Source organism: Empidonax traillii, unplaced genomic scaffold, assembly GCF_003031625.1.
Source record: "Empidonax traillii isolate 1590-97213 ecotype Southwest subspecies unplaced genomic scaffold, ASM303162v1 scaffold129:size1329583, whole genome shotgun sequence".
Classification (NCBI taxonomy): Eukaryota; Metazoa; Chordata; class Aves; order Passeriformes; family Tyrannidae; genus Empidonax; species Empidonax traillii.
In genome coordinates, this window is record NW_020955322.1 from 535904 (window position 1) to 546440 (window position 10537).

General features: G+C 52.2%; 1 protein-coding gene across 1 annotated transcript in view; it reads left to right on the top strand.

The window, feature by feature from the left end:
* The first annotated feature begins 9420 nt into the window (after positions 1-9420).
* LOC114057380 (zinc finger protein ZIC 4-like) overlaps positions 9421-10537 on the top strand; it is an 11907-nt gene continuing 10790 nt past the window's right edge. The window contains exons 1-2 of the mRNA XM_027883582.1: positions 9421-9979; positions 10088-10534. Of these exons, the coding sequence (XP_027739383.1) occupies positions 9511-9979; positions 10088-10534 (916 nt within the window). The 5' untranslated portion in view covers positions 9421-9510. The remainder of the gene's footprint in view (positions 9980-10087; positions 10535-10537) is intronic.

Genomic DNA, 10537 nt, shown 5'->3' on the forward strand with positions numbered 1-10537 from the left:
AAGAGAAGCCCTGTAGGGACTCGTGTCTTCTGAAGGTGTTTTCCTCTTGTTTAAAACTGAAGCTTTCCGAGAGTAGGTGCTGGGTGCACTTGATTTTATTTTTAAACACCATGCGTGATTTCTCTGTGTAGCTGACTCTATCCCTCCATCAGGTTTCTGAAATAAATCTTGTTTTCTGCACCCATCAAAACGCAGGTGGGTGAGAACTCTTAACTTTCTAATTTTGTTGTGCTTGTTTCGCCTCCTTTTTTTGTTATTTTCTTTCTCTTTTCTCTTTCACTCTCATTTTCTCTCACTCTCTCTTCTACGGAGTCTCTTTTATTCAAATGAAACTGTAAAATTCACAAACCTACATTATTTCTCCTTCTGCTGCATGAAACTGCCGGATACTTTTCTCTTTATTATTTTTCTTTAAAAAAAAAAATTAAAGTCTTCGATAGGAGCAATGTTAATTTTCTGACATTCAAACCTTTTCTAGTTCACAAATCAGTCACCCTTGTCACAGTTATTGAAATTCCTCAACTTGCCACACCAGGACGGTGGAAAAAGCAGGCGGTGTCTTTGTTGCTGACCAGGCTTTTGATCGCCAGAGAAAATTTACTTACCTTCAGATGAGTGAGCAGAAAAAGAAATAACACTCCCTTTGATTTAGTTAGAAAAATGCAGACATTTGGATTCAGTGCAAACATACAACACTTGGTTGTTTTCTAGATGCAACCCTCGATTAACCTGTCTTTCCCCAGCTCAAAGTCTATTGAAAAACTGTGGATAGTTCTTTTTTGTTCCCGCTACAAAGAGCCATTGACTATATATTAAAATGATTGTTGAAAGGTATAAGTATGGTATTTAAAAGCAGAAAGCCTTTGTGGTTTAATCAATTAAGCTGAGCAACATTTGTATAATATTTTAAACGATGCTTCGGCACTAAAAAAAAAAAAATCTCATGAAACTTTAAAATATAGACGTCTTTGTGTGAGTATGCATAGATACACTTCTGCATGTGCTCATGTGTGTCCATATATAAAACTGGCAAATTATTTATTTACTCAGTTGCCTGCATATTCATTAGCTCTAATTATTTTCTAGTAACGAAAACACCAAAAGCTCGCTAAGAGTCAGACTCCTTACATTTCGCCTTTGTTCAGCCCTTCACTTGCCTCCTTCGAAGCTCAATCCGAGCCCCTCCAATTCCTGGTGCCAAACAAAGAAACTTTAAACTCATCCTCTCCAATTAAAGCCGCTGGTAAGCAATCCGCAGCGCAGGTACCGAGGAGTCGGACCAGCAGCTCAGCTGCGCGAACCATTCTCGGGTGAGAACTGCCTCATTTCGAGAGGTATAAAATGGCCATCGCGCCTAGAAAACAAACAAACAAACAAAAAACAACGACAATAAATAAACTTTGATATGCCTTGAAGGAATGTTTGGCTGCAGTTTATCTGCAGATGCAGTGTGCCTGTTCTCGGTGCATGGAGATAGCTTTCAAAGCAGACATATAATGTAATTTTCCTTGGATCTTGGGAAGCTTTACAAGGTTTGGTGGGTCTTTTTTTTAGAATAATGCTGAGCTGAATCTACACGTTTGCACATATTCTATCAAATTTATTTGATGGAATTGCAATAGCTTATAGCAACAGGTATACTTGCTCTAGAAGCGCCTGGGTGTGGACATGGTCTTAAGGCAGGTGTTGCACTGCTTTCTGTATTTGGTGCTAAAATTAAGCGAAGGACAGAGTTGCCAGCGTTGTTGTGAACTCTTCTGGGCGATGGCATTAGGAGAGGTAGGAAGTTAGGTAGTTCAGTGCTAGCCTGCCTCCCAGTGCAGGGGGAAACAAGTGATCATTCCAGGTCGGTACAAAATACACGAGAAGGCAGACGAGAAGGTATTTTTAGGAAGAGTATCTAAATATACAATGTAAGAGTGAATGTAGAAAAAAAAAAATGTTGTGGGTTGTAGAAGTTATCAAGTGGGATTTGCGGTGCGCTCTCTGCAGGAAACGAAAGCTGCTCCAGTTCAAAGCCACATGCACCAACGTGACATATAAGCCATTAAAATATCATCCTGACGGCTCATTTCTGCTTCATCATACATTCCCTAACTGCTTCCAGAAAGCAAGAAAAGAAGAAATGAAGGATGACCGCCTCGATGGAAGCGCCAAAGAGGTGGTGGGTTCTTAGTGGGGGGGGGGGAAGGGGGGAGTATTGTTTTCTTCTTTCATTCTTTCTTTCTTTTCCCTTCCCCTCCACCCCCACTTTTATTTTTGCCAGTTCAGAAATGAGGGGAAACCTTCAACAGGTCGCAGGGGTAAGTGCCTGAGAGCAGGGGGTGCCTGGGCAGCTGGCTGGCCCCCATCGCCTGCCGCAAGGGCTGGACGAGAGCTCGCTGTCGTCGGGGGGGCCCGGCGGCAGGCGGCTTGGAAACCCTGGGGAGGAAGGGCTTGGAACCCTGCGGTGCCAGGGGGCAGCTGCACGGCTGTCCCCTCGCCCACGTGGGGCAGGGTCCCGACAGCACCTCTGCGGGCGGGGGCGGCCAGAGGGACAAGAGCGCGGGAGCCATCGAGAGGGGGTCCGGCACCCTCCGCGGGACCCCGGCAGACGCTCCTGCCCCCCGAATGCAAAAGAGGGCGAGGGCTCGGCCTGGCGGTCCGAGCAATGCAGAGCGCGGTGGTCTGCGGAGCTGGGTGGCGGGGTCCGCGGAGAGGGGCGGAGGCGCTCCCGGCCCCGACAGTGCCGGGCTGCCTTCGGACGGGCAAGTGGCGGGGCCGGACGGGTTTTGCGGTGGCCCAGGCGGGGCAGGGGGCCCGGGGCGGCGGGCAGAGGGTGAGGAGCGCTGACAATGGCGAGCTCCGTGGGGAGGCGTCCCAGGGGACGCGCTCCCCGCCCAGGACCTCGCCCACCGCCGCGCCCGGTGCCAAGGGGGCGCGCCGGGGGACCCGGTGCTCCGGCACCGCACGCTCTGCTTTATAGGCGGGTACGGGAGGGACGGAGCCCGGGAGCTCGGCCGGCCCCCTCCGACCCCCACCCGCCCCCCCATGGGCAGAGCCGGGGGGGCTGCTCAGGGAATTGGGTGCTGCCGCCAACTTCGAGCAGAGCCCACGGAGGGGTTGAGACCCCGGTTCCGGCCCCGAGGGACCGTCCTGCATCGGCAGCCGGGCTAGGGAAGGAGGGATGCTCCCAAATCCCTGCCCTGGGCGATGCCTCCGAAGGTGACCTCTGACCCAAGCCCAAATGAGTGTGCCAGCCCCTGGTCCCGGCACGGTGCAGAACCAGCGGGAACCGGGGTGGGGTCCTCGCCGAGACACCCCGGCCCCTCGCCTTGCCACTCTTTTGTCACCCACGGTCCCTCAGCCCGGGGGACCCCGGCCGAGCGGGGAGCCCGTTGGCCGGGCTGGGCTCGGGGCTTTGCTCCACCCGCAGACGGGGAACTTAATTTCTGCCCCGAGCCCTTCCCGGTAAACGCTCCGTCCGCCCTGCGCGGCCGCGGGAAGCACAGGTTGCTTAACAAGCCGGTGGCGGCGAGGCACACACCGTCCCCGCTGCCACCCACTCGCTCTGGCTCTCACACACCCGCCCGGGGCCGTGGGGATCCCGCGGGCCGTGGCTGCTGCAGCCCCGCTCCGCCGCGCACCTTCGTCCGGGTGTAGGAATGAGCCTTTAGGTAAGGGCGGGGGGAGGGAGGAGGGGCGGGTCCCATCGCAGCCCCAGCCCCAGCGCGACACCCGGGGGGAACTGGTAGCCCGCACTGGTACCTTGCACTAGCGCCCCGGAGCTCGGTCCGGCCGAGATCCGACCGGTCTGGGCAATTGGACATCCTCACCCTCCACAGTGCAGATGAGAAAAGCGTGCGAGGTCGAGCCAGAGTTTTAGTCAATATTTACTCTGAAATCCACAACTGTTTTGCCCTCGTTTTTGTCATCTGGTAACGATTTGAAATCTTAAATGCAGCTTTTTTTTTTTTTTTTTTTTTTTTTTTGTCCAGTTTCAACAAGTTTTGGCGAACGCTTGGGAACTGAGCACTCCTCCAGCCTCATATCCTAGCCAATAAAGCTCAGCTCCTGCAAATGTCTCTCTAGCGGGGCAGTGTTGGCTGCTCGGACTCGAGAAAAGTGCAAGGATGAATGGAACTTGACTAGGACTTTTAATTCCTAAAGGATTCCTGAAGTTATTCTTATATGGGTAGTAATTTTGGTCACAGCATTGAAAATATTGAGGATATCAGATTATTTATTATAGAATATGACCGTGATACAATGATGAAGTTTCATAATTAATACCATTAAGTGTTTGTCTTAGAATAGATTTTTGTTTTTCAGCTCTGGAATCCCTATAATAATAGCAGCAAGAGTAATAATAATAATAGCATTTGAAGCAACTGATTCTAGACCTTTTCTATATTAAAAAAACAAACAAACCAACCCCTGAGAATTTCAAAGGTATCTGTAAAAATTCAGACTCGAACACTGCAACCCCAGCTCTGCTCTCAAAGCTATTGCTGCCGCTCAAAGCAAGCTGTGCAAAGTTCTGCCTGCAGCAGTGGCAGTGCTCTGCCTTGCAGAGAGCAAAGAGCAAGCTGAAAATTATAGGCAGGGAGAAGTGCCAGGGTGGTACTATACTAATCCTTGCTGAGACAACAACTTGTGTTGGAGGCTCGCAGAGAGTCCGGAATTTCATTTCGGGAGGAAGGGATCTGTAAACAATATAGTCGAGTTGGTAAAAAACCTGCCTTACAATAGCCTGCCAGAAGGTGAATGTCAGATCAAAGGAGAACTGAAAAGATGTCCTTTCATATTTTTTCCCCTAAATCAGCCATGGAAACTTCATGACTCCATAAAACATGTGCTGCTTTGCTGGGGAGACAGCCTCCAGTTTCCCCTCGGAGAAAGCTTCTCTTCCCCTCTCACTGCCTAACTTGTGTTTTGCTTTGTTTTTATGTTTTTCTGCCATTTTTTTCCCTTTTCTTTTTGAATCCATGATGCTCAAGACATACAGTACCTTACTCATTTCATATCACACACAAATGGTTTGGCTCTTAACTTTCCACCTCTCTCCCCAAACAGGAACAAAGTCAGGAAATGAGGCACAAGACTCCCCTTGCAATGAGGAAAAGAAAACGACTTTACAGAAACATCCTGGAAAAGTCAAGTAAGTTAAAATATGTCCTTTTTACAATTCAAAGGAGACTATTTTTTTTCAGCTTAGTGTTTAACGTACTTGCATAAACACAAATCAGTGACAGAACTCCCCACCAGCAGCTGCCTAATCCTGCTCAATGCCTATTCATTTGGAGGTTCTAGAATTAATATTTGACGACTCTCTCATTGAAACAACAACCCCTGACCCCATGTGATTGCACTGTCACATTATTCTATGACATATTCATCTTGAATTCATTTACGGACGATTTGATTGGAATGAGGTTTGACATGTATTGGATCCTATTAAAGAAGAAGACTTTGATCTTGTTGATGGGGTTTACATGATATGTATCATCTTTACCAGGGGTACCAGGCTTCCACAATATGGTGTCTAAGTAGTTAGTGACTGACAGCTTATCTGACAGGAATACCTTAATCTTGGGGTCCTGAATGAAATATTCTATTTAAAATAAGCATATGATTTGCTTGTCCTAGGGTAGCTCTAGGTCACAAAATGTGAGAGGCAAACCTAGGCACAAACCCTTGCTTGTCTGGCAGGTAGCTTCCCCTTGTCCGGGAACCTTGAAGTAAAGAAGTCCCCGCAAGTAGGAATGGGACGAGGGAATAAAAACAAAGGCAGAGTGTGCTCTTGAGCTACTCGGTACCCTCTCCTATCTGAGGTGATGCTGGGTTTACTGAAAACTTTCTTGAACCACATCTTCCTAACAAGCAGTGCCTTCTGCGGGGGCAGGCAGGGACTCGGGCTCACGTCCTGAGTCTGCCTCCCTCATCCCTTCCTACCCAGTGTGAGTTTAGGGGATAAGGAATTGCACAGCGTGACTTCTCGGTCCTCTCTGTTTCTATTCCTCGGGGTTTTTTAACTTTCTCGCAGTAAAGATTAGGGTTTTTTTTCAGATTGATTCGCTCACCTCCTCTCGTTCGGAAGTCTAAGCCTAAAGATAACCCCCGGAACACCTGTCTGAAGTGTTCAGAGCATCCTGTTCCATCCCAGCCCTCGGGCACAGGCTGGATAGTTTCTAGCTGTCTCGTGGGGAAGGGAAGTTTCCGCAAAGGTGGAAGTGGGAGAACATGGGGTGAGTGAAGGTCAGATTTTACTCTCTCTGATGTTTCCCGGGGGCAGGAGATATGCCTTGCGCTGAGCACGATTATAAGGGAGAGCAGGATTTGGCTCTGTCTTCTGTTAGAGATAGCGAAAAGGGTCTTGATGTGTAGGCAGATTCCTACCAAAAACCAAGGAGAAGGTAAAGCCGTTGAGCAACTGGAGCTGTTCTCTCCTAGCAAGGAGATGTGCAGCCGTTCTCACCGCAGGCCCGGCAGCCCGGCGAGGGGCGGGGGTGCGTGCAGAGGCCGAAGAGCTGGGGCTGCCCGCCTCTGCCCCGCACCCCCGAGGGGTGGGCAGGCGGAGATCTGGGTCCGGCACGGCAGGACGGAAAGCAGGGAGACAGCTCAGCCTCTCTGAGAGCACAGCCCCGACGTGCGGGGCTCCTGCCTTTTCCCGGTGCTTGTCCGGCCAGCCTCTCCCCCAAGAGAGCCGGGTCTGAGGCAAGGGAGGACAGCTGGAGCGACGAGAAACGTTTGTGACTCATCTCTAGAACATATCAGCTCTTCAGAACAACCCTCCAGCCCGGGTGAGCTTTGGGGCCGGGGGCTGCGGACGGGGTCGCAAACGTAGCAGCAACAGGAAAATTTGTACTCAGGATCAAACTGCCAGTCTGTTGGCCCTGCAGAAGCTGATGCTGACACATTTGAGAGTTTGCCGAGAGCCCGGCATGTCTGGTCAGTCATGGCTCAGGCCGCTGCCAAGAAGCAGGAGACCTCGGTCACCTCTCTAGTGGCAGCAGTAGATGAGCTCGAGCTGCCAAAGGGCTGCACAGACAGGTGTTCAAGTTTTCAAAACATTGTGGGAGATGCGCGGAGCCCGGCCGGGTCTGGGCCCGCTTCCCTCGTCATCCGCGTTTCTCCGCCTCCTGCAGTCATGTGGCGGCCCCCGCCACACTCCCCCACCCACAGCAACCTCACCTAACAGGGACGGACACCGAGGGCCAGGTTCTCCTGCACTGTCTGAGAAAGGGTGGGAGAGACATCCCTGAGTGAGGGGCACGCTGAGAGCCATGAGTGTCTGGCGAGAAATCATCACAACGTTTGAAATGAACTTAGGGCACACCGGTTATGACTTTTTTTTTTTTTAATTGACAAACTGTTCCAGATGTTTTCTCCCTTGACTGAGAAGTGTCACAATTGACGGATAACAAGTATGTAGAGATGCAGTGTTTTAAGGAGGTATGAGGAAAGCAGCTTTATTTGGGATTCACACTCTCAGTACATTTGTAAGTAACAGATTCATACTTCCTAACGTTTGTCTCTTCCGTGCACTCCTATTGAGATGGTCATGAATAGGACTGTCAAATCCATTTCGTAGAGCAAGTAGACTAGAAAGTTGAGATATTGTGAGGAGAGTGTGTGGTTTCAATTGCCTGCGTAAACATGTTATGTAAGGATGGAGAGCTAATTGCATCATTTGTCACTTTTCATCATCTCCACTCAGAAAGATGCACGCGAGGATGTATCTATGGCTACCTACCTGCATATCAGCCTTGTGTTACAGAGGAGATATGGTAAATGCAAGCAGAGCCAAAATTACAGCCAACTCAGAGCATGTGAAGCTGTGACAAAAATGTCCCCAATGTGGTTATGTATGTCCTACTCTTTAATCTTATGGTTTCCAATTGGCTGGTAGCTTCTGTTATGAAAGTAGCTGGGTTGACATTGCCAAACCATTTCTTGTTTTACTACGTCAGAAAAAACTACCGATTGCCAAAACTGTTACATTCTTCTGGAAATGCATAATTATACGCCGTGAGCTTTACCTGGCATGCATCTGGTAAAGCATCCACTAGCAAGTTAGCAGCAAATCAATGTATTAAAGTACTTAGAGTTTGACACGGTGGATAGAGAATTAATCAGTGCTTTATTTCATAAGACTGAGAGGCTGTTGGGGGAGCTGTTCTTATGTCATGATCCGAGCACTGTGCTAATACAGTGGGCAGATATTTAGAGATGTGGTTTTATTTCTTGGAGCAGAAGAGTCTTTCCTCATGTTTCATTTACTTTTTTTAAGTTCACAATCCCCTTCTTAAAAACTTAAGCAGATGCTTCCTTCTGTGCTGAAGCCCTAAGCTTTTCTAAACCTATAAGGCCTCAGTGCATCCAGCTGAAACCCAAACCTACACTTTCATTACTAGCACGCAAACCCTGCAGACCGTGTTATTCCCTTCAAGTGAGAATCATCAGAACCGAGTCCACTAGGAATGTCTGGAAATGTTTTCCCTCCAAGCCAAGGATGAGGATTTTACGTAGAATTACCCTGTAAGTGTGTGGGAGAGAAAGTGAGAGAGAGGGAAAGGGAGAGAGACTCCCTCTTCTGGGTTAAACACTCAGATTCAGCCTGAACATCACGATTTCTCGCATTGCTCCGGCGTCCAGTAACGAGATAACTGCTAAAACTTGTCAGAGGCGGAGAAGGGGACGAGAGGTCTCCCAGGGATGCTTTGTCCGGGCTCAGGAAGCGGCGCGGCAGCCTGGTCCCGGCCGGACACGCCCGGCCAGGGAGGGGATGGCCCCAGCCGCGGGCTCTGCGGGGAAGGACCCGCTCCCCGCGCTGGCAGCAAGTGCCAGGGCCCCTCCGGGACACCGGGACCGCGACCGCCCCGGCGGGGCCGCCCCGACCCGCGCTGCGCTGTGCCGGCGGGGGGGCTGGCGGGGCTCAGCCGTGGACGGCCCCCCGCGTCGGGGCGGGACAGCGGGGACGGGCAGAGGCGCGGGGAGGCCGTGGCTTTGTTCCCGCGGCCGCAGCGGCGGGGCCGGGCCGGGCCGGGCCGGGCCCCCCGGGCAGAGCCCCCCGGGCACGGGGGGTGTCCGGTGCAGGCGCATGCGCAGCGCGGCCCCGGCTCGCACCCCCCCCGCCGCTCGAGCGATAACCCTGCGAGGCGGCGGCGGGACCTGTCACTGGTGACGTCACGGCGGCGGCGGCCAATGGGCGCGGGGCGGCGCCGGGGCCGGGCCGGGCCGTGAGGGGCTCCCGCGGCCCGGGCAGGACGGGCCGTGCCGGGGGAACCTCCCCGGCCCCTCCGGGGGAACCTCCCCGGCCCCGCCGCCCCCCCGACCCGCCCGCGGCAGCGCCGCCCGTGCCCCCCCGCCAGGGCAGGGGGACTAGGAAACTTTTTTTTTTTTTTTTTTTTTTTTTTTTTTTTTTGGTGGGGGGAGAAGGAAAAGACAAAAAAAGTTGTTTTTTGCCCCCCTCCTCTCTGTGTGTCTCTCTCCTCCCGCTGTCAGGTGACTTTTTAGCGTTAGAAGCTAATGAGCGTGGATGCTCTGGGGATCCCAGTGATGGACCCTGCTGCTCTCTCCAGGCGGAAAACGGCGCTGAGATTAGTAGACTTGGCGGGGGCTCCTCGCCACCACCACCCCCCTCAAAGCATGACAGGCTTGCCGGGCCTCGCCGGGCGCCCCCACGCCGCTCAGCCGGGGCAGCACGCCGCAGAGTGCCGCCTCGGGCCGCAGCCACTCCGGCCAGAACACATGGGGCACCGCCACCATCCTCATCCTCCTCCTCAGCATCACCCCGCGGCCCTTAAGCTCAGCCCTGCCCCTCATCCCCACCACCAGCTCCACCACCACCACCACCACCACCATCATCATCATCATCATCATCATCATATGGCAGGCCAAGCCGAGGTGGTCTCTAGTCAAACGGGAGCGTTTGGCCCGGCGCAGTCACCAGCAGCCCCTTACCCTGTGTCTCACCCAGCCCAGGCTCTGGCAGCAGGTAGGGACTTCTTCATACGCAGAGCCCTGCCGCCCCCACTCATGCCAGGGCTGACCGAGCAGCACCCCCCTGCAAGTTCTCACCACGGACTATTTGTCTCAACAACAGGTAGCTACCCCGGACACCATGGTCACCACCACCACCACTCAGAAGCTGGGAATCCCTCTCTGTTCACTGGACTCCATGAGCAGCCTCCCCATGCAGCTCCAGGTGGCCATCTAAACGGACAGCTCAGACTGGGGTTACCTGGAGAAATGTACGCCAGGTCTGAACATTTCACTCAAGTACCAGCCTCCAGGACAGAGCATTTTGCTGCTTCTTCGCTTCATAACTACGGTGGTATGAACCTGAACGTGAACCTGGCTCCACACCACGGCCCGGGTGCCTTCTTTCGTTACATGAGGCAGCCCATCAAACAGGAACTCATCTGTAAGTGGATTGAGTTGGACCAGACTCCTAAAAAATTATGCTCGAAAACTTTCAGCACGATGCACGAGCTGGTGACTCATGTCACGGTGGAGCACGTTGGAGGACCCGAGCAGTCCAATCACATATGTT